The sequence below is a fragment of the Lethenteron reissneri genome, chromosome 59 (genome assembly GCF_015708825.2).
Source record: "Lethenteron reissneri isolate LAM-NWPU_2019-01 chromosome 59, ASM1570882v1, whole genome shotgun sequence".
NCBI lineage: Eukaryota > Metazoa > Chordata > Hyperoartia > Petromyzontiformes > Petromyzontidae > Lethenteron > Lethenteron reissneri.
This window is the reverse complement of record NC_083837.1, coordinates 639,151-662,059: the sequence shown is the minus strand read 5'-3', so window position 1 is coordinate 662,059 and position 22,909 is coordinate 639,151. Positions and strand designations below refer to the sequence as shown.

At 53.7% G+C, this 22,909-nt stretch overlaps 1 protein-coding gene across 1 annotated transcript in view; it reads left to right on the top strand.

Moving 5' to 3' along the window:
• The window catches only part of OCA2 (OCA2 melanosomal transmembrane protein), a 28,135-nt gene extending 5,451 nt beyond the window's left edge, over positions 1 to 22,684 (top strand). Inside the window, exons 3-24 of the mRNA XM_061575854.1 lie at positions 843 to 935; positions 2,306 to 2,572; positions 3,720 to 3,777; positions 5,529 to 5,601; positions 6,888 to 7,072; positions 7,227 to 7,309; positions 7,450 to 7,603; positions 7,704 to 7,775; positions 8,800 to 8,865; positions 9,546 to 9,602; positions 10,686 to 10,810; positions 11,180 to 11,318; positions 12,233 to 12,365; positions 12,901 to 13,048; positions 14,293 to 14,350; positions 15,460 to 15,568; positions 16,452 to 16,579; positions 19,190 to 19,249; positions 19,786 to 19,890; positions 21,219 to 21,312; positions 21,756 to 21,849; positions 22,361 to 22,684. Of these exons, the coding sequence (XP_061431838.1) occupies positions 843 to 935; positions 2,306 to 2,572; positions 3,720 to 3,777; positions 5,529 to 5,601; positions 6,888 to 7,072; positions 7,227 to 7,309; positions 7,450 to 7,603; positions 7,704 to 7,775; positions 8,800 to 8,865; positions 9,546 to 9,602; positions 10,686 to 10,810; positions 11,180 to 11,318; positions 12,233 to 12,365; positions 12,901 to 13,048; positions 14,293 to 14,350; positions 15,460 to 15,568; positions 16,452 to 16,579; positions 19,190 to 19,249; positions 19,786 to 19,890; positions 21,219 to 21,312; positions 21,756 to 21,849; positions 22,361 to 22,448 (2,389 nt within the window). The 3' untranslated portion in view covers positions 22,449 to 22,684. The remainder of the gene's footprint in view (positions 1 to 842; positions 936 to 2,305; positions 2,573 to 3,719; positions 3,778 to 5,528; positions 5,602 to 6,887; positions 7,073 to 7,226; positions 7,310 to 7,449; positions 7,604 to 7,703; positions 7,776 to 8,799; positions 8,866 to 9,545; positions 9,603 to 10,685; positions 10,811 to 11,179; positions 11,319 to 12,232; positions 12,366 to 12,900; positions 13,049 to 14,292; positions 14,351 to 15,459; positions 15,569 to 16,451; positions 16,580 to 19,189; positions 19,250 to 19,785; positions 19,891 to 21,218; positions 21,313 to 21,755; positions 21,850 to 22,360) is intronic.
• The last annotated feature ends 225 nt before the right edge of the window (positions 22,685 to 22,909 follow it).

Here is a 22,909-nt window from a genome sequence, read left to right as displayed (position 1 = left end):
GAGACTCACTCAGAGAGTCACTCACTCACTCACTCAGAGACTCACTCACTCAGAGACTCACTCACTCAGAGACTCACTCACTCAGAGACTCGCTCAGACTCACTCACTCACTCAGAGACTCACTCACTCAGAGACTCACTCACTCAGAGACTCACTCACTCAGAGACTCACTCAGAGACTCACTCACTCACTCAGAGACTCACTCAGAGGCTCACTCACTCAGAGACTCACTCACTCAGAGACTCGCTCAGACTCACTCACTCACTCAGAGACTCACTCACTCAGAGACTCACTCACTCAGAGACTCACTCACTCAGAGACTCACTCAGAGACTCACTCACTCACTCAGAGACTCACTCAGAGGCTCACTCACTCAGAGACTCACTCAGAGACTCACTCAGAGGCTCACTCACTCAGAGGCTCACTCACTCAGAGACTCACTCAGAGACTCACTCAGAGGCTCACTCACTCACTCAGAGACTAACTCACTCACTCAGAGACTCACTCAGAGACTTTATGATGAAAACGTCTCTGTGATGTCCAGCAGCTCCCACGTCACGGCAGGGGGGGGGCGGGGGGGGCTGCGGGGCCCGGGGCAACCTCCCTCCTCCCCCTTCCCCCCCGATGCCTTCGAACTAAAGTGGAGGCATTACTGCTGGTCGCCTCGCAAGTCACGACATCACCCACCCCCCAAAGCGCGGGGCCCGGGGCGGTCACCACCACCGCACCCTCCCGGCCACCCCGATGCAGCGTTATCCCCACAGAGCAAGCCTCGAGCCCGTGACGAGTCGCTGCGCTGCAAACAGCGCGGCCATCTCAGCCCCTTCGCCTCGCCCCGTCAGGTGTGAGCAGGGCGGGCGATTTGGCGACGTGGTGGTGGGAGAGGTGGCGATGGGAGACGTGACGGAGAACACGCCGCTGCTCGCAGCGCCCAGGTGACACGCAGCCTTGCTCGTAACGTCACCGCTTTGGTTGTGGTTGTTGTGATGGTGGTGGTACTATCCCATCACTCCGTGTGTCTGCTGGTGGTGGTGGTTGTTGTTGTTGTGGTGGTGATGGCTGTTGTTGTGGTGGTGGTGCTATCCTATCACTCAGTGTGTCTGCTGGTAGTGATGGTTGTTGTTGTGGTGGTGGTGGTGATGATGGTTGTTGTTGTTGTGGTGCTCCTTGCTAATGGCACTTACCCGAACAGTCTGTTGGGGCGACAGGGTCAAAGACAAACACTCAAACATGGCTCTCCTCCTCCGTCTTATTCTTCTTTGAAAGGTTACCGACCCCTCTGCTGTAAACTAAACTATACAACTATGTTTTATTTGGCCAGCTAAGGCCCACCGAGTTATATTTTCAGATGCAACCTGGCCACGACTGATAGCTTAACGAAGTGGCTGATCACGCAGATATTTCTGGCAGCCACATCATCTGAACGCGCGACGTTGATTCTAAATGTGGAGTGAAAAACCGGCGGACCCGGAGAAAAATCCATGTGACCACGGGGAGAGAGAGACACGCAAACTCTAAATATACAGCAGGCGTCTGGGTCGGGATCGAACCCACGACCTCCTGTAGACCAGGCGAGGTAGTCAACATCTCACCACGGAGAGAGACACACAAACTCCAAATGCACAGCAGGCGTTAGGGTCGGGATTGAACCCACGACCTCCTGTAGACCAGGCGAGGTAGTTAACATCTCGCCATGGAGAGAGGCACACAAACTCCAAATGCACAGCAGGCGTCAAGGTCGGGAACGAACCCACGACCTCCTGTAGACCAGGCGAGGGAGTTAACATCTCACCACGGAGAGACACGCAAACTCCAAATGCACAGCAGGCGTCAGGGTTGGGATTGAACCCACGACCTCCTGTAGACCAGGCGAGGTAGTTAACATCTCACCACGGAGAGACAGGCAAACTCCAAATGCACAGCAGGCGTCAGGGTTGGGATTGAACCCACGACCTCCTGTAGACCAGGCGAGGTAGTTAACATCTCACCACGGAGAGACAGGCAAACTCCAAATGCACAGCAGGCGTCAGGGTTGGGATTGAACCCACGACCTCCTGTAGACCAGGCGAGGTAGTTAACATCTCACCACGGAGAGACACGCAAACTCCAAATGCACAGCAGGTGTCAGGGTTGGAATTGAACCCACGACCTCCTGTAGACCAGGCGAGGGAGTTAACAGCTCGCCACGGAGAGAGACACACAAACTCCAAATGCACAGCAGGCGTCAGGATTGGGATTGAACCCACGACCTCCTGTAGACCAGGCGAGGGAGTTAACATCTCACCACCGCGGCGCCCTACCCTAGGTGGCCGGCCCTGCCCCAGCCGCTGCGGCCGGGGCTACCGGACGACCAGGGCTTCTGGGAGGACAGCTTCAGCCGGGAGGGCAGCGGCGTGCAGAGCCGGTGCAGGCTGGGCAGCGAGGTGGCGGGCCTGTCCCTCTCGCCATCCTCCTCCTCGTCGTCGTCACCCCTCTCGTTCTCCTCCTGCTCCTCCTCCTCGTCACCCTCGCTGGGCCCCGCCGACAAGGCCGAGGGGCTGCACGCCCGGCTCGCGTCCTCGCAGCGCCTGCGGTGAGCGGGGGTCAAAGGTCCCCCAGACTTGGGGGCAAGTGCAAAGAGGTAGCAAGAGTAGCAAACTTTAAAACATATTTGTACATTATATATAGACTAAAACTATTTTTATTTTATCAGGTAAGGCCCGCTGAGATGTATAGCTGGGTTTTTAAAAATTCTTTTAAATTTTTATTTTTTCTATTTACGTGACTTTACCGAAAGAACCGAGAATGTGTTTAGCGGTTTTATTTCACAAGCGACCTCCCTACCACAAATGATAGCCCCGACGAAGTAAGTGGCTTATTATCATCATCATCACGTGGACATCAAGAGCGGCAAAATACTTTAAGGGCGTGACGCTGATTCTAAATGTGGAAGGACAAAACCAGAGGGGCCGGAGAGAAATCCACACGACCACAGGGAGAGAGACGCAAACTCCAAATATACAGCAGCAGCAGGCATTGTCAGGGTCGAGATCGAACCCACGACCTCCTGCATACCAGGCAAGGTAGTTAATATCTCCTAGCTACCGAGATGATGATGAGAGAGAGAGACGCAAACTCCAAATATACAGCAGTAGCAGGCGTCGTCAGGGTCGAGATCGAATCCACAATCTCCTGCATACCAGGCGAGGTAGTTAACATCTCCTATCCACCGTGGCGCCTGTGAAGGCTGGTAAGACGTGTGGGGGTTGGTTTGGTCAGTCAGTACCCGCGCCCGGTCGCCTTTGTCTCTCCCCAGTGTTGATGTTTTACACGCTTCACTAAGTACCACATTTGAGGCCGAGTTAACCTACCAGACGCCCAGCAACTGGTTCATATATTCGCGCATCGATGTTAGCCGTGAGCGTACAAGGACAAAGGCCCCCCGAATAGCCTTTAACAGGTTGTTGGGACAAGTGCTGTGAGCGAGTAATCAACCTATTCAGGCCCGCATGGCTTAACGAGAAAGCGGTGTGGCCAAGCACCCGCGCCCGTTCAATTGATCAAATACTTTAAATTCGTCGCATGATGTCCATTGATAAAAACAAACTTGCTAAAGAATGAAGGCGGTGTAAATGTGTGGCACAATTTTTGGTGTGGGCGGTCCGGGCCACCAATCGATATTTGTTGGTGTTGTTACATTTAAGATTTCCCTTGCCGCGCTGGTGGCTGTCGTTTTTCAGATCCGTGCTCTGCAACCTGAAGATTTACGGCCTCTTCGTGTTCGTGGTCATCTGCTCTGTGAGTATCCGCTATCGGTGACGATGGCTGTCCTGCGTTGTGGATTTGCTGTGTGCGACGATTCGGAAGAGTTTGGGGGAGGGTTCATGGGGCGAGCGGTTTCCTTAGGGAGAGACGTAACACAGCAGATGGGACGGTCGCTTTGCCACACTTTTACAGATGATACTTTCATGCACACTTATAGGCAGAACCCCACGAGTACTGTCTGCCTTGTGTGATCTCTATGTGACTTACTTAAGTAAAAGGAACCCGCTTGGACACGCGACGCAACCGAACGACTCCGTCGCCGTTATGCACCCACAGGGACTCACGGTCCTGCGTGTCCCCCCAGTTCTCAAGTCAGCCTGGAGCAATGTGCAGAGCTCTAGCGCATTCTTTAGTACCGTGTCTCTCTTGGGGTGACGTCTCCACACTAGAGCGGCAGGTAGAGCAGGTGACCCCCTTGGGGTGACGTCTCCACACTAGAGCGGCAGGTAGAGCAGGTGACCCCCTTGGGGTGACGTCTCCACTCTAGAGCGGTGGGTAGAGCAGGTGACCCCCTTGGGGTGACGTCTCCACACTGCAGTGGTAGGTAGAGCAGGTGATCCCCTTGGGGTGACGTCTCCACACTAGAGCGGCAGGTAGAGCAGGTGACCCCCTTGGGGTGACGTCTCCACTCTACAGCGGTGGCCCCGATGGAGATTAAGGGTTGCTTTAAGTATGACAGTTTCGATTTAAAGCTTTCGTGACTGCAGGGATTCATCTTCTTGCTTATTTTGGTAGAGTCACGTAGAAGGGAAATAATAAAATAATGCAAATAAAACATAATAAAATAAAATTCTCACGACGTTTCGGCCACAACACAAGCAGCCGTCCTCAGGTGAAGAACAGGTCTGTCGGAAAGACAGCGTCCGAATGAACACCGCTAAGCTTGGCAGCGTATATTTAAGCTGGGTCGGAGGAGGAGAGAGCCTTGACAAATGAATTTACATATCAACAGAGGAATTTAGCATATTTATGGCAAATGCAGATATGGGATTAGTCGCTACTTGTGCAATGTGTAGGTGGTGGGGAGGTCTCAAAGTCACATTATGCTCGTGTATTATGTAGGATTAGCAGTATATTTGGAGTTTGCGTGTCTCTCTCTCTCATCATCATCACGGTGGCTAGGAGATGTTAACTACCTCACCTGGTATGCAGGAGGCCGTGGGTTCGATCTGGACTCTGACGACGCCTGCTGCTGCTGTATATTTGTAGTCTGCGTGTCTCTCTCTCTCCCCGTGGTCGTGTGGAGTTTTCCCCGAGTCCTCCGGATTTTCCCTCCACATTTGAAATCGACGTCACTACGCGTTCAGAGCCATTTGGCCGCTCGACATCTCCACACGACGATACGGCCACTTCGTACAGCCATCATTCGTGATGTCCAGGTCGCTTCTCAAAGCAATCTACACACTTGGAATTTCTCTCACTTGATACAGCTATCGTGCTGTGACTGTTCCACCTGAAGACGGAAGCTTGTGTTGCCTCCGAAACGTCGTGATTTTTATTTTTATTTAACTTTTATTAACTGTAAAAAAATTTGACCTACGTGACTTTACCGAAAAAACCTAAGAATATGAATAACAATCTACACACCTCAGTGTGCACCTTACCTGGTCAAATAAATACAAATAGTGAACGGGCGATAGCAGCACTTGCCCCAACAGCCCGCTGAGGCTATACGGGGTGGGGTGGTGACTTTTGTCTTTGTGTGTGCTACGCGGAGCGCGCAGGTGGTGTTCAGCATGTACCCCGACCGGGAGCTCTCGTGGCAGATGTTCGCCGTGTCCGCGGAGCAAGAGCACCGTATCCCTTGATCGGATAGCGAACACTACACACTACACTACACTATACACTACACTATACACTACACTATACACTACACTACACACTACACTATACACTACACTATACACTACACTACTACACTACACTATACACTACACTATACACTACACTACACACTACACTACACACTACACTATACACTACACTATACACTACACTACTACACACTATACACTACACTATACACTACACTATACACTACACTATACAATACACTATACACTACACCACTACACACTGCTATACACTACACTATACACTACACTATACACTACACTACACACTACACTATACACTACACTACACACTGCTATACACTATACACTACACTATACACTACACTATACACTACACTATACACTACACTATACACTACACTATACACTACACTACTATACACTACACTACTATACACTACACTACTACACACTACACACTGCTATACACTACACTATACACACTGCTATACACTACACTACTATACACTACACTATACACTACACTACTACACACTACACTATACACTACACACTGCTATACACTACACTATACACTACACTATACACTACACTATACACTACACTATACACTACACTATACACTACACTATACACTACACTACTACACACTGCTATACACTACACACTACACTACACTATACACTACACTACTACACACTACACACTGCTATACACTACACTACTATACACTACACTACTATACACTACACTATACAGTATACACTACACTATACACTACACTACTACACACTGCTATACACTACACTATACACTACACTATACACTACACTACTACACACTGCTATACACTACACTATACACTACACTATACACTACACTACTACACACTACACACTGCTATACACTACACTACTACACACTACACACTGCTATACACTACACTATACACTACACTACTACACACTGCTATACACTACACTACTATACACTACACTACTATACACTACACACTACCATACACTACACTACTATACACTACTACACACTACACACTGCTATACACTACACTACTATACACTACACTATACACTACACTACTGTACACTCCACTACTATACACTACACTACTACACACTACTATACACTACACTACAGATTGGGCTCTATGGATGTCCGTCGTGTCTGTAATCATGATTCGTCGTTGCGTTCGAGTGCGGCCGCCCGTGACCCCTTGACCCCCGCGGCTCACGGCGCCCGCCGCAGTCATGAACCTGACGGACGCTCGCAGCAGCGCCCTGCTGCGCCTCACTCTCACGGGACCCTTCTCCCTGGGGGGGGGCCCCGCCGGCCCCGTGGGGGGGGCCGCCACGGGCGACTTCCTGCTGGTGGAGGTCCACCAGCAGGAGGTCGAGCAGCGAGGACGAGCGGGCGGGAGGCCTCCTCGCAGGGTGAGCGACGCGCGGTGGCCAGGAGATATTGACTGCCTCGCCCGGTACGCGGGAGGTCGTGGGTTTGATCCCGACCCCGAGCGCGCCTGTTGTTGTATATTTGGAGTTTGTTCCCTTCTCCGCGCTCCCCGCGTGGTGCCGCGCCGCGCCGCAGATGCTCTTCAACTGGACCATCCCGCTGGAGTCGAGGAACATGGAGCAGACGCTGATGACGCGCGACATCGACACCATCTCGAGGTCAGCGGGCCGCCGCTCCCCGCCCCGCACGCGCCGCGTCGTCACGCGTCTGCACACGCGACAGCCGACGGACGATTCGCGTTCGCCGTCATCATCATCCCCCCCCCCTCCTCCTCCTCCCGTCGCCGTTGTGCCCGCAGCGACGAGGTGAGCGTGCGGGTGCGAGCCTTCGTGTCGCGGGGCCGCGTCGTGCCGCTGGCCGCGTCGCACCGCTACCAGTACGCGTCCGCCGAGCTGCAGGCCACGGCGGCCGCCCTCATCCTCACCGCGGTCTACGCCTTCATCGTCTTCGAGGTATCGCCGCCCAACAGTCTATTAATGCTACATGGGGGATCTTTGTCTTTGTGACGTCCATGACGCGATGGCTTGTGGACGCGCTGTCGGTCCGCTGTAGGTCGTGCATAGGGCACTGGCCGCGATGCTGGGCTCCCTGGCGGCGCTGGCGGTCTTGGCGGCTATCGGCAACGTACGTAAGCGGCCTGTGCGTGTGTGTGAGTGAGTGCGTGCGTGTGTGAGTGCGTGTGTAAGTGCGTGAGTGTGTGAGTGCGTGTGTGAGTGCGCGCACACGTGACTACGCTCATAGGTATCGATAAAATTTAATCGGGATGCCGGTAAGAGCCAATAATATTACTAATAACAGTTACGCCAACTTTGATCTATGGGAAAATTTTAGGGACTCCTGTACTTACGAACATTTGACTCACGAACTTTTAGTGATACGTACGTGAGGCAATCGATTTGCATGAATACATTAAGCCCCGCCCCCTCCCCTCGGTCCCCACACCTGATTGGCTCACAAGTGACGACATCAACTCTGGCTGCCGCCTGATGAGGCTGGCTGTTGTTGTTGTTCTAATTACCGGCGAAACGTCACGGATACTGGAATTGTAAACGTCGTGGTGTTTACTCTCCCGACACACAACCGGTGTGCGTGCCGAACTCGCCACTAACCGGCACGTTTTGTTTACGCGACACAAACCTCACCGATTGGACGTGGTGGGGTTGGTGGCGGCCATGTTTAAACGACACATTTCTATTTACGCGACGATATAACCCCCAAAAAAAAGACCTACGCCACTGTGGGTACCGTCCTCTCAAGGGCTTCCTCTCTAGGGTGCACCCCCTTCCCCCCACCAGCGGAGGCTCCTTCAGCCAGCAGTGGAGCAAGAAAGCGAGCGGTTAGCTGGGGCTGCCAAACGTAACCACGTGGAGACTTGGGCCTGCCGCCGTGCGGTGTGTAAGCGTTCGCGCGAGCCAAATCGGCGATTTCGTTACGAGCATTCCAATGGAATAGGGGGATTGGACACTCATTTGAGGCTGAGTCGACCTAAGGGAGGCCCAGGACCTGTGATTTCGTTTTGATGATGATGATAACCTGAGACCTGGATTTGAACTCACATGCTCAAGATCGGGAACTGTGATCCCATCCTCTGATAATGCACCAGCCTCGTGAACGCTGTCATCATTATCGATTGTATTTCTGTTCACAGAGGCCAGCCCTCACCACTGTGGTGGCATGGATCGATTACGGGACCTTGGCACTGCTCTTTGGCATGGTAAGGGTGGCAGATAGACGCACGTGCAGACAAAGACAAAGATCCCCCGTTTAGCCTTAACAAGCCGTTGGGGCAAGTGCTGTTCACGAGTGGCACCTACGAAGGCCGGCACGGCACACGAAGGGCGATGTTTACTACACACCGCACCAGGTACTCATTTGAGGCTGAGCTGACCTAGGGGAGGCCCAAGACCGGTTCAGATAATCGTCACCGGTGTTGGCCGTGAGCGGGAATCGAACTCGTGTCGCCGGGTTTGTAGCACAGCACTGAACGATGCGCCGTCGATTGTTTTGCTACGATTGCCGCTTTGCTGAGCTCTCATGCGGCCAGGTCGCTTCTGAAAAAAGAAGCCGATAGTTCAATGAGCTTTACCTGGTAAGATAAAAAATTGTTTAGTTAAATGTTTGTAGATATTTTAGTTGATTTGTTGACCTTCCCTATACTTTGTACTGCTGTCGTGTTTGTGTAATTGTGTTTGCTGTTGTAGAGTTCTGACCCCGTGCCCCTTACTGGACATTTGTGAAGAAATAGCTTCATAGCTCATCGGATTCCTCCTCCAGTATAAAATAAACATTCTGAATGAGTCCCCTCCATCCCTCCTACACCACCGTTGCGTCCGCATCTCAACGGCGCGTCCGCGGCGTGTTCGCGAGTGACCGTCCGCGCGTCTCGCCCGACAGATGATCCTCGTTGCGGTGTTTTCCGAGACGGGATTTTTCGACTGGTGCGCCGTCATGGTGAGCAGGGGAGCGCAGCGCTTTCGTACGCGCGGCCGCTGGTGTGGGGATATCACGTGGCCGCTCTCCCTCTACCTTACATGACCACTTTGGGGGCGCATTTTAATATTATAACGATCATATTATAATTTAATAGTGTAATCCGGCATGTGGCCATGCCCCTCTGCCCCCCCCCCCCCGCCCCCCCCCGAGTTAAACCACCAGAAGATGGTTCTGCAGAGCAACACGTGGCCAGCCAGAGGATTATAAGACTCCAGCAGCCAGTTAGAACCAACTTCCAGGAGATGTACCCCCAGAGCAACACGTGGCCATCTTCCTGAAGACATCTGTCCCGTGATAAAGCGGCAGCGCGTTCATAACGATCTTGTGGAAGATGGCTCTCCACACCAATCCCGGATTCTCTCAATTTGCAAGACGCTTTTTGTTCCTCACAGCGTTCCCTCTCTACCTAAGATATCGAACTCTCCCTTCACCCCTCTGCCGTGACGTCTCACCCGCCGCACTAATTGCTTTCGTGCCATTTCATCTCTTCCCGAGCGACTCGTCGACGTTGTGGGGTTGGTGCCGTCCTGCGATTTGCCTTCTGTATTTTGCCAGGTGCAAGGCCGCCACTGAGTCACCACGTAGCTCGTTTATCGGAAGCGACCGTGGCCATCGCACATGACAGCTCAGCCAAGTGGCCTCATCGCCAACACGTGGAAATCTATCGCAGCAGACAAACAACTGTAATAGGCAGGAGGACCCGGAGACAAATCCATGTGACCACGAGGAGATAGGCACACAAATTCGAAATATACAGCAGCAGGCATTGTCAGGGTCGAGATCGAACCTACGGCCTCCTGTACACCAGGCGAGGTAGTTAACATCTCCTGGCTACCGTGATGATGAGAGAGATAGACGCAAACTCCAAATATGAGGCAGGCATTGTCAGGGTCGGGATCGAACCACGGCCTCCTGCACACCAGGCGAGGTAGTCAACATCTCCTGGCCACAGTGGCGCCCTCCGGAGAGCGCCTTGCGATTCCTCCGAGGACCCCGGGGTAACGGTCGCCCTCCACCGCCTCCTCCTGTCTCGGGCCTCAGGCCTACAAGGTGTCCAGGGGCCGCGTGTGGCCCATGATGTTCGTCCTCTGCTTCTTGGCCGCCATCTTGTCGGCCTTCCTGGACAACGTCACCACGATGCTTCTCTTCACGCCGGTCACGATCCGGTGACACGCACCAGGCCCCTACCACCTCGTCCCCCCCACTCACTCACTCACTCACCTACTCATTAACCCACCCACTCAACCACCCACTCACCCACCCAACCACTCACCCACCCACTTACTCACCCACCTACCCACCCACACACTCACCCACCTACCCACTCACCCACTTACCCACCCACCCACTCACCCACCTACCCACTCACTCACTCACCCACACACTCACCCACCCACCCACTCACCCACCCACTCACCCACCCACCCACTCACCCGCCCACTCACCCACCTACCCACTCACCTACCCACTCACCCACCCACTCACCCACCCACCCACTCACCCACTCACCCACTCACCCACCCACCCACACGCAGGCTGTGCGAGGTGGTGAACCTGGACCCCCGCTACGTCCTCATCGCCGAAGTTCTCTTCACCAACATCGGCGGCGCCGCCACGGCCGTGGGGGACCCCCCCAACGTCATCATCGTCTCCAACCCGCGGCTGCAGGCCCTGGTGAGCGCGCCCTCTCTCATCGTCGTCATCGCGGTGGCCAGGAGATGTTGACTACCTTGCCTGGTCTACAGGAGGTCGTGGGTTCGACCCCGACCCTGACGATGCCTGCTGTATATTTGGAGTTTGCGTGTCCCTCTCTTCCCGTGGTGAGATGTTAACTACCTCGCCTGGTCTACAGGAGGTCGTGGGTTCGACCACGACCCTGGCAATGCCTGCTGTATATTTGGAGTTAACGTGTCTCTCTCTCATCATCATCACGGTAGCCAGGGGATGTTAACTACCTCGCCTGGTATGCGGGAGGTTGTGGGTTCGATCCCGACCCTGACGATGCCTGCTGTATATTTGGAGTTTGCATCTATCTCTCTCATCGTCATCACGGTAGCCAGGAGATGTTAACTACCTCGCCTGGTGTACAGGAGGTCGTGGGTTCGATCCCGACCCTGACAATGCCTGCTGCTGTATATTTAGAATGTGTGTGCCAATCTCCTCGTGGTCGCGTGGATTTGTCTCCGGGTCCTCATGTCTTTTACAGTTGTTTGTCTGCTGCTATAAATTTCCACGTGACGATAATGATGATGCTATAAGCCACTTCGTTGAGCTATCATTTGTGGCCAAGTCGCTTCTGAAAAGAGCTCCACAGCTCAGCGGTCTTTACCTGCACACCATTTAGTATCTTCTTTGACCACGCAGTTCGAGGAGATTTTGCTTGGGTGCAGGTAAGCGGGTGAGCGAGCGGGCGAGCGGGTGAGTGGGCGGGCGAGCGAGCGGGTTAGCGGGTGATTGAGCGGGTGAACGGGTGAATGGGCGAGCGAGCGGGCGATCGAGCATGGGAGCGTGAGAGCGGATGAGCGGGTGAGCGGATGAGTGAGCGAGCGTGAGAGCGGGTGAGCGAGCTTGTGCTGCGCGTGGCACAGGGCATCGAGTTCGCGTCGTTCACGCTGCACATGCTGCCCGGGATCGTCCTGGTGAGCGCCGTCTCCTTCCCCTTCCTGCGGCTGCTCTTCTGCGGCACCAAACTCTACAACCGCGAGCCGGCGGACATCATGGGTGGGTGAGCGCCGCGGTTGGGTGGGTGAGCGCCGTGGGTGGGTGAGCGCCTGTGGGTGGGTGAGCGCCTGTGGGTGGGTGGGCGCCTGTGGGTGGGGTGAGCGCCTGTGGGTGGGTGAGCGCCTGTTGGTGGGTGAGCGCATTGGTGGGTGAGCGCCGTGGGTGGGTGGGCGCCTGTGGGTGGGTGAGCGCCTGTGGGTGGGTGAGCGCCGTTGATGGGTGGGCGCCTGTGGGTGGGTGAGCGCCGTGGGTGGGTGAGCGCCGTGGATGGGTGGGCGCCTGTGGGTGGGTGAGCGCCTGTGGGTGGGTGAGCGCCTGTGGGTGGGTGAGCGCCGTGGGTGGGTGAGCGCCGTGGGTGGGTGAGCGCCGTGGGTGGGTGGGCGCCTGTGGGTGGGTGGGCGCCTGTGGGTGGGTGAGCGCCGTGGGTGGGTGAGCGCCGTGGGTGGGTGAGCGCCGTGGGTGGGTGAGCGCCGTGGGTGGGTGAGCGCTGCTCACCGAGTTGTTGTTGTTGTTGTCGTCGTGGGTGTCCGAGCAGAGCTGCAGCACGAGGTGCTCGTGTGGAAGCTGGCGGCGCAGAGGATCACTCCGGCGAGCCGCGAGGAGACGACCGTCAAGTGCCTGCTCATGCACAAGGTGCTCAGCCTGGAGGAGCTCCTGCGCAAGAAGATGAACACCTTCCGCAGGTGACGGGAGGGGGGGCACGCGGCTCTCACACCCCACCACCACCACGACCACCCCCACCACCCCACCACCCCCCCCACCCCAACCACCACAACCCTCTCCACGATGATGATGACGACGATAATCACGATGATGATGATCACGATGATGATCACGATGATGATCACGATGATGATGATGATCACGATGATGATGATCACGATGATGATCACCCCCTTGGTTGGACTTTCACTTGTGACGGGCCGGGTCGCCTCTGAACATAGAGCTCCATCGCAGCTCTTCTTGGCAGAGTAAAGAGTAGAGTGTGTTAGAGAGATATTAGTCGTGCCCTGTCCATCTTGGCAGAGTAAAGAGTGGAGTGTGTTAGAGAGATTTTAGTGGTGCCCTGTCCACCTTGGCAGAGTAAAGAGTGGAGTGTGTTAGAGAGATGTTAGTGGTGCCCTGTCCACCTTGGCAGAGTAAAGAGTGGAGTGTGTTAGAGAGATTTTAGTCGTGCCCTGTCCACCTTGGCAGAGTAAAGAGTGGAGTGTGTTAGAGAGATTTTAGTGGTGCCCTGTCCACCTTGGCAGAGTAAAGAGTGGAGTGTGTTAGAGAGATGTTAGTGGTGCCCTGTCCACCTTGGCAGAGTAAAGAGTGGAGTGTGTTAGAGAGACTTTAGTGGTGCCCTGTCCACCTTGGCAGAGTAAAGAGTGGAGTGTGTTAGAGAGATGTTAGTGGTGCCCTGTCCACCTTGGCAGAGTAAAGAGTGGAGTGTGTTAGAGAGATTTTAGTGGTGCCCTGTCCACCTTGGCAGAGTAAAGAGTGGAGTGTGTTAGAGAGATTTTAGTGGTGCCCTGTCCACCGTGGCAGAGTAAAGAGTGGAGTGTGTTAGAGAGATTTTAGTGGTGCCCTGTCCACCTTGGCAGAGTAAAGAGTGGAGTGTGTTAGAGAGATATTAGTCGTGCCCTGTCCACCTTGGGGTGCGGCAGTGATGTCCCCTGGCCCCCGCACCATGTAAAGTCTTCTCTGACCACGTGGTTAGCTAAGCTCTATCCAGCAGCTCGTTGGGCCTGGCCTGGTACAACACACAAAGTCGCCTTCCAGGCGATCGCTCTCAACCTGCGCCTTGCCCATCGGCCCTTGGCGGTGGACGACTGCTGCAAAATTTATCTGAATAACGTTCATTTACACCCCCCCATCCCCCCACCCCCCCATCCCCCCCTCCCCCCATATCCCCATCGTGGTGGCGGTGGCGGCGGTGCCGCAGGCAAATCTCGGAGGAAGACGAGAACTGGGAGGAGAACATCCAGGAGCTGCAGAAGAAGGTGACGAGTCTAAGGGGGCCTCCTCTGGAGGGGAGGAGGAGGAGGGGGGAGAAGGAGGGGGAGGTGGGCGGGTCCCGCGGGGTATTTTTTGGCTCCCCCCTCCCAAATTTCTGTCTTTTTTTTATTCCGTGGGTCAAGGCTCCATAGGGACACAGACCGATGGCACAAGAGGGATTGGACACTCGGCACAATAGGATCTCTAGACTGTCTGTCTGTCATTGTCTAGACTCTAGAGACACAGAGACACAGAGACCACTCTGTCTGTCATTGTCTAGAGACACAGAGACTCAGAGACACAGAGACCACTCTCTCTGTCATTGTCTAGAGACACAGAGACCGCTCTGTCTGTCATTGTCTAGAGACACAGAGACTCAGAGACACAGAGACACAGAGACCACTCTCTCTGTCATTGTCTAGAGACACAGAGACTCAGAGACACAGAGACACAGAGACCACTCTCTCTGTCATTGTCTAGAGACACAGAGACACAGAGACTCAGAGACACAGAGACCACTCTCTCTGTCATTGTCTAGAGACACAGAGACTCAGAGACACAGAGACACAGAGACACAGAGACCACTCCCTCTGTCATTGTCTAGAGACACAGAGACACAGGGACACAGAGACCACTCTCTTTGTCATTGTCTAGAGACACAGAGACACAGAGACTCAGAGACACAGAGACACAGAGAGCGCTCTCTCTCTCTGTCTCGAGACAAAACAATGACCGGAGCGCCGGGTTGCGAAAACGCTGAGACTTGGTACAGCAGAGGGCATGGGCGGTGCGTCTGTCGGTCATCTCAGTCGGTCAACCCATGGCACCTGCTGGGTCTGTCCCGTGACCTCCTTGCCAGCGAGCCTTCGACACTTCACGTGATGGCCTCAGGGTGCACCTGGCCTGGCACGGGAGCCGCAGTGAAGTCACCGTCAGTTGTTGTCACACACAAAGTGTCTCCTGTGCGGTGTGGAAACACCAACAATGGGGAGACAAAGGCGGCCGGGCGCGGTGCTGGCCACCCGCCCCATCCGTGCGCCGTGCAGGCCTCCGTAACACTTGCCCCGACCGTCTGTCGAGGCTACACGGGTGACCTTTGTCTTTGCGTTGGCAGCACCACATCACGGACACGGCGCTGCTCTGCAAGTGCGTCGCCGTCACGAGTGCCGTGCTCGCCACCTTCTTCGTCAGCTCCCTCGTCCCCGGCATACACCTCGACCTCGGTAAGGTCACCGCGACCTCGGTGACGTCACGGTGACCTCGTGAGGTCACGGCTATCCCGGTGTTCATCGCTGAGGCTCAGAGAGCCAGACTAAGGCTTGATGCCATGTCACTGCTGGTGCTGGCTGACGTATTGTGTGACGCTGATGATGCTGATGATGCTGGTGATGATGCATTTGCTGATGATGCTGGTGATGAAGCTGATGATGTTGATGCTGATGATGTTGATGATGCTGATGATGTTGATGATCTGATGGTGCTGATGATGTTGATGATGTTGATGATGTTGATGATGTTGATGCTGATGATGTTGATGATGCTGATGGTGCTGATGAGGTTGATGATGTTGACGACGTTGACGATGTTGATGATGTTGATGCTGATGTTGATGATGCTGGTGATGATGCATTTGCTGATGATGTTGATGCTGATGATACTGACGATGCTGATGATGTTGATGCTGATGTTGATGATGCTGATAATGATGTTGATGATGCTGGTGATGATGCTGGCGATGAAGCTGATGATGTTGATGATGCTGATGATGTTGATGCTGATGATGCATTTGCTGATGATGCATTTGCTGATGATGCTGGTGATGAAGCTGATGATGTTGACGATGCTGACGATGCTGATGTTGATGATGTTGATGATGCTGATGATGTTGACGATGCTGATGATGTTGATGATGATGATGATGTTGATGATGTTGATGATGCTGATGATGCTGACGATGTTGATGCTGATGCTAATGTTGATGCTGATGTTGATGCTGATGATGCTGACGATGTTGACGATGCTGATGATGTTGATGCTGATGATGCTGACGATGTTGATGCTGACGATGATGTTGACGATGCTGATGATGCTGATGGCCGTGTGCAGGCTGGATCGCCATGCTGGGTGCCATGTGGCTCCTGGTGCTGGCCGACGTGCAGGACTTTGACGTCATCCTGCACCGCGTCGAGTGGGCCACGCTGCTCTTCTTCTCCGCGCTCTTCATCCTCATGGAGGTGCCGACTCCAGACAGAGACAACGATCACCCCCCCCCCCACCCGGCGTAGCCGCTACTGGGCCTTTGTCTCCCCGGTGACGATGTTTACACACCGCACCAGGTATTTATTTGAGGCTGAGTCGATCTAGGCGAGGCCCAGGACCAGTTCAGATGATCGTCACCGGTGTTAGCCACGAGCGGGAATAGAACTCGGGTCGCCAGGTTCGTAGCGTAGCGCGCTGACCGCTACACTACCGCTACCCACACAGACACACAGACACACACACAGGTACACACACACCGAATCACACACAGACACACACACACAGGTACACACACACACACACCGAATCACACACAGACACACACAAACACACACACACAGGTACACACACACACCGAATCACACACAGACACACACACACAGGTACACACACACACCGAATCACACACAGACACACACACAAAGATACAACAAAGATCATTCTCGCCATCATCATCGTTGTTTTAAATTTTTTGTATCGCGGTCGATGTTCATCATCATCAATCATTTTTGTCATCATCATTGTCATCAATGACGTCATAATTATCATCAAAATCATCATCAATGTCATGACCACGATTATTGTGATCGTCGTCATCGCCATGATCCATTTCCATTGCCTCTCCGACCTCGTGACCTCGCGACCTCGTGACCTCACGACTTCGCGACCCCATGACCTCTTGACCTCACGACCTCGTGACTACATGACCTCGTAACTCCGCGACCTCGCGACCCTATGAACCCGTGATCTCACGACCTCACGACCTCGCGACCTCACGACTTTGTGACCTCGTGACCTTGTGACCTCACCTAACGACCTAACGACCTCACGACCTCGTGACCTCGTGACCTCCCGATCCCATCGAGGCGCTGCCCGGGCTCACCACGCGTCAGCTGTGTCTCTGTTTCTATTGTCACCACACGTCAGCTGTGTCTCTGTTTCTATTGTCACCACACGTCAGCTGTGTCTCTGTTTCTATTGTCACCACGCATCAGCTGTGTCTCTGTTTCTATTGTCACCATGCGTCAGCTGTGTCTCTGTTTCTATTGTCACCACACGTCAGCTGTGTCTCTGTTTCTATTGTCACCACACGTCAGCTGTGTCTGTTTCTATTGTCACCACACGTCAGCTGTGTCTCTGTTTCTATTGTCACCATGCGTCAGCTGTGTCTCTGTTTCTATTGTCACCACTCGTCAGCTGTGTCTCTGTTTCTATTGTCACCACACGTCAGCTGTGTCTCTGTTTCTATTGTCACCACACGTCAGCTGTGTCTCTGTTTCTATTGTCACCACTCGTCAGCTGTGTCTCTGTTTCTATTGTCACCACTCGTCATCTGTGTCTCTGTTTCTATTGTCACCACTCGTCAGCTGTGTCTCTGTTTCTATTGTCACCACTCGTCAGCTGTTTCTCTGTTTATATTGTCACCACGCGTCAGCTGTGTCTGTTTCTATTGTCACCACGCGTCAGCTGTGTCTCTGTTTCTATTGTCACCACGCGTCAGCTGTGTCATTGTTTCTATTGTCACCACGCGTCAGCTGTGTCTCTGTTTCTATTGTCACCACGCGTCAGCTGTGTCTCTGTTTCTATTGTCACCACGCGTCAGCTGTGTCATTGTTTCTATTGTCACCACTCGTCAGTTGTGTCTCTGTTTCTATTGTCACCACACGTCAGCTGTGTCTCTGTTTCTATTGTCACCACTCGTCAGCTGTGTCTCTGTTTCTATTGTCACCACTCGTCAGCTGTGTCTCTGTTTCTATTGTCACCACTCGTCAGCTGTGTCTCTGTTTCTATTGTCACCACGCGTCAGCTGTGTCTCTGTTTCTATTGTCACCACGCGCCAGCTGTGTCTCTGTTTCTATTGTCACCACGCGTCAGCTGTGTCATTGTTTCTATTGTCACCACGCGCCAGCTGTGTCTCTGTTTCTATTGTCATCACTCGTCAGCTGTGTCTCTGTTTCTATTGTCACCACGCGTCAGCTGTGTCATTGTTTCTATTGTCACCACGCGTCAGCTGTGTCTCTGTTTCTATTGTCACCACGCGTCAGCTGTGTCATTGTTTCTATTGTCACCACGCGCCAGCTGTGTCTCTGTTTCTATTGTCACCACGCGTCAGCTGTGTCTCTGTTTCTATTGTCACCACACGTCAGCTGTGTCTCTGTTTCTATTGTCACCACGCGTCAGCTGTGTCTCTGTTTCTATTGTCACCACACGTCAGCTGTGTCTCTGTTTTTATTGTCACCACACGTCAGCTGTGTCTCTGTTTCTATTGTCACCACGCGTCAGCTGTGTCTCTGTTTCTATTGTCACCACACTTCAGCTGTGTCTCTGTTTCTATTGTCACCACTCGTCAGCTGTGTCTCTGTTTCTATTGTCACCACGCGTCAGCTGTGTCTCTGTTTATATTGTCACCACGCGTCAGCTGTGTCTCTGTTTCTATTGTCACCACACGTCAGCTGTGTCTCTGTTTCTATTGTCACCACTCGTCAGCTGTGTCTCTGTTTCTATTGTCACCACTCGTCAGCTGTGTCTCTGTTTCTATTGTCACTACGCGTCAGCTGTGTTTGTTTTCGTTGTCGCGCTCGCAGGCGTTGGCTCACCTGCGGCTCATCGACTACATTGGACGGCAGACGTCGAGTCTCATCAAGGTGGACACGTGGCCCGCACGCACAGACACGGCACGCTGGGGGACTCCTCGGGGGGGGGGGAGACGCGGGGGGACACTGAGAGACACTGGGAGACACTGGGAGACACAGGGAGACACAGAGAGACACTGGGAGGCACAGAGACACAGGGAGACCCTGGGAGACACTGGGAAACACGGGGAGACACAGAGACACTGGAAGACACAGAGAGACACTGGGAGACACTGGGAGACACGGGGAGACACTGGGAGACACGGGGAGACACGGGGAGACACTGGGAGACACGGGGAGACACGGGGAGACACTGGGAGACACGGGGAGACACTGGGAGACACAGGGAGACACAGGGAGACACAGGGAGACACGGGGAGACACAGGGGGAAAGGGGACAACACGAGTAGTGTGACGACGACGTTGTTGTTGTGGTGGCTGTGGTTGTGTTGATGTTGTTGTGGTGGTGGCTGTGGTTGTGTTGTTGTTGTTGTGGCTGTGGTTGTGTTGTTGATGTTGTTGATGTTGTTGTTGACGTATCCCCGCAGGCCGTGCCGGCGGAGAGCCGCCTGGTGGTGGCGTGTGTCGTCATCCTGTGGGTGGCCGCCCTCGCCTCGTCCCTCATCGACAACATCCCCTTCACGGCCACCATGGTGACACACAACAACAACAACAACCACCACCACAACTACCACCACAACAACAACCACCACAACCACAACTACCACCACCACAACCACAACTACCACAACATCCCCTTCACGGCCACCATGGTGACACACAACAACAACAACCACAACAACAACAACAACCACCACAACCACCACAACTATCACCACCACAATCACAACATCCCCTTCACGGCCACCATGGTGCCTCTCACACACAACAACCACAACCACCACAACTACCACCACCACAACTACCACCACTACCACCACAACTACCAATTACAACCAGCATCATCAGTCGACAGCCAGATTTGTGGCTAAATCCTCCCGAGTCGTTCCTTGACGTCGCTTGCGAGCCCTTCACGTGCGAAGGGGGAGGGGGGGTTAGTGAATGCATCTAAATGACAATGGGCATCGATTGGGTTATTGATTATGGTAAGCGGCGTACATTACACACGCGCGTTGATCTTGCACCTGCTGTCGATTGTGTGCACTACAGTAGCAGGACCTGTTGTTGGCTGCGGCGTGCAGGTAATCGCTGTTGACGCGTGGGGACCTGTAGAGGAATGCGTTTGAACATCGCATTGTTTGATGATTCGCTTGCAAGCAGCGCTAATCCTGTAGCTATCCGACCGGTTAAATTCAGTTTTATTTCTCTCAATTGCGATAGATTATCTACTTAGTCTTGGCCAGTAGTAGCTCGTTTTGCACAGAAATTCAACATTATCAAAATTGAGTGTCCTTGCTGGCACGCGTGTCCTGCTACTGCCGACAGTTGTATCTGGCAGTGTTCCATATTCCTTTGGTGTCCTCTTCGTCTCGTGCTGATCGTCCTGTCTGCCCAGCGTCGCGTTTGCCGCAAGAGCACTTCACCCGGTACACACCTCGTGTTCATAGCTGCGGTAACACATCTCTTGTGCCAGATGTGCATTTCTGTGTTTTATGCACCGTGCCAAATCTGACTCGGATGTTTTGTTTTTCCCAAAATCTGACTAGTTTATCAGTTACTCCCGCAATGAACGGTACTTTAATAGTTTAAATTACTTGGTCAGTCTCAACTCGCGTGTTATTTTATTCGGTTTTGTCATTCAGGGCCCTTTTGATTTGTGCATCATTGTCACCGTTCAATTGCAGCGCTTCTTCTTTACTTCTCACACCATCACCACCTGACACTTTCTTAGCCCGATGTATGAGCGTCTTGATGAGAGGGGATTTCTGTGCGGGGTGATCGTGTGCCACAGTGCACACTTGCCCCAACAGCCTGTGTGGGCTACACGGGGGATCTTTGCCTCTGTGTGTGCGTGTCACAGATTCCGGTGTTGCTAAACCTGAGCCAGGACCCGGATGTGAACCTCCCTATCAAGCCGCTGATCTACTCGCTGGCATTCGGAGCCTGCCTGGGAGGTGATGGAGGAGATGTCCACTGATCCATCACCATACCCAGTGACTTACACCCGTTGATTCAATACCCACTGATCCACCGCGTCTGTAATTCCGCACAATCAGCAGCGCGAGAGGTAGCCGGGTGGCGATGGTGGTGGTGATGGTGATGACAGAGAGTGATGATGATTATGATGATGTTGATGTTGTTGATGTTGTTGGAAATGAAGCACTGAGTGATGATGATGTCGGTGGTGATGGTGATGGATCCCTGTCGATAATGATGATGTTGATGATGTTGGTGACGATGGTAATGATGATGATGTTGGTTGTGTGCGTAGGGAATGGAACTGATGATGATGATGTTGACGATGATGATGGGCGTATGGAATGAACATTCATGATGATGACGATGTTGATGATGACGATGTTGTTGATGTTGACGATGTCGATGATCGTGTGCGCAGGGAACGGAACGCTGATCGGAGCGTCGTCCAACGTGGTATGCGCTGGCATCGCGGAGCAGCACGGATACGGCTTCTCATTCATGCAGTTCTTCAAGTGAGAGGCGCCGCTACACACGCACAAAGACAAAGGCGCCCCGTATAGCCACCTTTGACGCAAGCGCTGTTAGCGAGCAGCACCTGTGAAGGCTGGCGCCGCCACACGAGGGGGTGGGCGGCCAGCACCACGCCTGGCCGCCTTTGTCTCCCCAGTGGCGATGTTTACTAAACACCGTGCCGGGCTACTAGTTTGAGGCTGAGGTGACCTCGGTGAAGTCCGGAACGCTTCAGATCATCGTCACCGATGTTGGGGATCGAATTCGGGTCGTCGTATTTGGAGTGCAACGCGTTTATCTGAACCGGTCCTGGGCCTCCCCTAGGTCGACTTATCCTCAAACGATTACCTGGTGTGTAGTAAACATCGCCACCGGGAAGACAAAGGCGTCCGGGCGCGGTTCTGGCCACCCACCCCCTCGTGCGCCGATCCGGCCATCATCGGTGCTGCTCGCTGACAGCACTTGCCGCTACAGTCTGCTAAGGCTACACGGGGGATCTTTGTCTTTGTCCAGGCTGGGATTCCCCATGATGCTGCTGTCCACCACGGTGGCCACGGCCTACCTCCTCGTGTGCCACGGGGTGCTCGAGTGGAACTCGTAGGGGACCCGGGACCCGGGGACTCCGACGGGCCTCTCGCGCCGTGAACCCTGCCGGAGTGGGCGTCTTCGCTGTCGCTGCGGCGACCGCTACGGATCGGCTGTGCGTTGTATCCTAGTGGTAGTGCCTTACGCCAGCCGCTCAGGCAGCGTTCCGGGGAAGACTGAGCGGGCGAATGTCGTCCCTGCGTCTTGATGGGGTTCGCTTCATCCCGTGGTCAAATAAAGGATCGGACGACACGATGTGTGTGTGTGTGTTTGGGGTGTGTGCGTGTGTGTGTTAGGGATGTGTGTGTGTTAGGGGTGCGTGTGTTAGGGGTGTGTGTGTGTGTTAGGGATGTGTGTGTTAGGGATGCGTGTTAGGGATGCGTGTATGTGTGTTAGGGATTTGTGTGTGTGTTAGGGATGTATGTATGTGTTAGGGGTGTGTGTGTGTGTTAGGGATGTGTGTGTGTGTGTTAGGGA